Below are 1,228 nucleotides of genomic sequence, written 5' to 3'. Positions count from 1 at the left end.
GAAAATGCACAACTCTGTTTATCAAAAGTTTAACCATGACTTTTCCACAGACCTTTAGAGCATAATTATTCCCTAATTTCACTTCATCTGAAAAACTTTCATCAATGGAGGAGAACCAATCCTTTCTTCCTGTCATGTGGTTGCTGTAGCCTGAATCGATGAACCACATATCTTGTGTGTTTGATTTTCCCTCTGATGAAAGTTGTTCCATGAGTAACACTGCTTCCTCATTGGTCTCAACATAATTTGCAATGCTGTCCCGTGGTTTCTTTGGGCATTCATATTGAAAATGTCCAAACTCATGACAGTAATAACATTCCACTGCTGCCTTGTCTACTCGTTGTCTGCCTCATCTGCCTCTTCCTCGAGCAAATCCACTCCGAAAGCCACCTCTTTCACGGCCACGACCAGTATTTGTCTCATCTCGAGTTACTTTCAACACTTGCTCTTCATGTGAATTGTGCCCATTCATTCGTTGTTCGTGTACCAACAAACTGCTTTGGAGTTCATCTACAGTCATGGAATCCAAAACATGAGATTCTTCGATAGAACACACTACATAATCATACCTGGAGGTCATTGAGCGAAGAATCTTTTCGACAACAGTAAGATCCGACATTTGTTCACCGTACATTCGCATCTTATTTACAATAGGGAGAGTTCGAGCAAAATAGTCATTAATTGATTCTCCATTCTTCATCTGCAAAATCTCCCACTCACGTCGTAGGGCTTGAAGCTGTGCTCGCTTCACTCTAGCAGTGCCTGGGTATTTCTGTTTTAAGGAGTCTCATATCTCTTTTGATGTCTCCTTCTTTAAAACTGTATTAACGGAGAATGAGAAGAAAACGGTGGACGAGCTTAAGCTAAAAGATTTGAAGGTAAAGAATTAACTCTTTCAAGCACAGATCGATCGATTGCTTGAAAGAGGTAATTCTTTACCTTCAAATCTTTTAGCTTAAGCTCGTTCACCGTTTTCTTCTTGTTCTCCGTTAATACATTACCATCAGCATGTTGAGGAATCCCTGGATCTATAAGATTCCAATACTCCTTTGACCTTAAAAAATTATCCATAAGCATTACCCAATGATCATAATGCTCACTCAATTTTGGAATTGCAGGTTGCACGAAGTTGCCATCCGTGGTTGTAGCCATGATTGAAGTATGTTGCTTCTCTTTACTTGCTATACACCTAGCTCTGATACTAGATGTTAACATAGAAAAATGGTTT

The 1,228-nt window shown here is 39.6% G+C and overlaps 1 protein-coding gene across 1 annotated transcript; it reads right to left on the bottom strand.

Moving 5' to 3' along the window:
• Positions 1 to 349: 349 nt before the first annotated feature.
• LOC127096116 (uncharacterized) lies at positions 350 to 700 on the bottom strand. The gene has a single exon (XM_051034730.1). It carries the CDS (start codon positions 698 to 700, stop codon positions 350 to 352), a length of 351 nt encoding a protein of 116 aa, XP_050890687.1.
• Positions 701 to 1,228: the final 528 nt, after the last annotated feature.

The sequence above is a fragment of the Lathyrus oleraceus genome, chromosome 6 (assembly GCF_024323335.1).
Source record: "Lathyrus oleraceus cultivar Zhongwan6 chromosome 6, CAAS_Psat_ZW6_1.0, whole genome shotgun sequence".
Lineage (NCBI taxonomy): Eukaryota > Viridiplantae > Streptophyta > Magnoliopsida > Fabales > Fabaceae > Lathyrus > Lathyrus oleraceus.
This window is presented reverse-complemented; position numbering and strand designations above follow the sequence as displayed.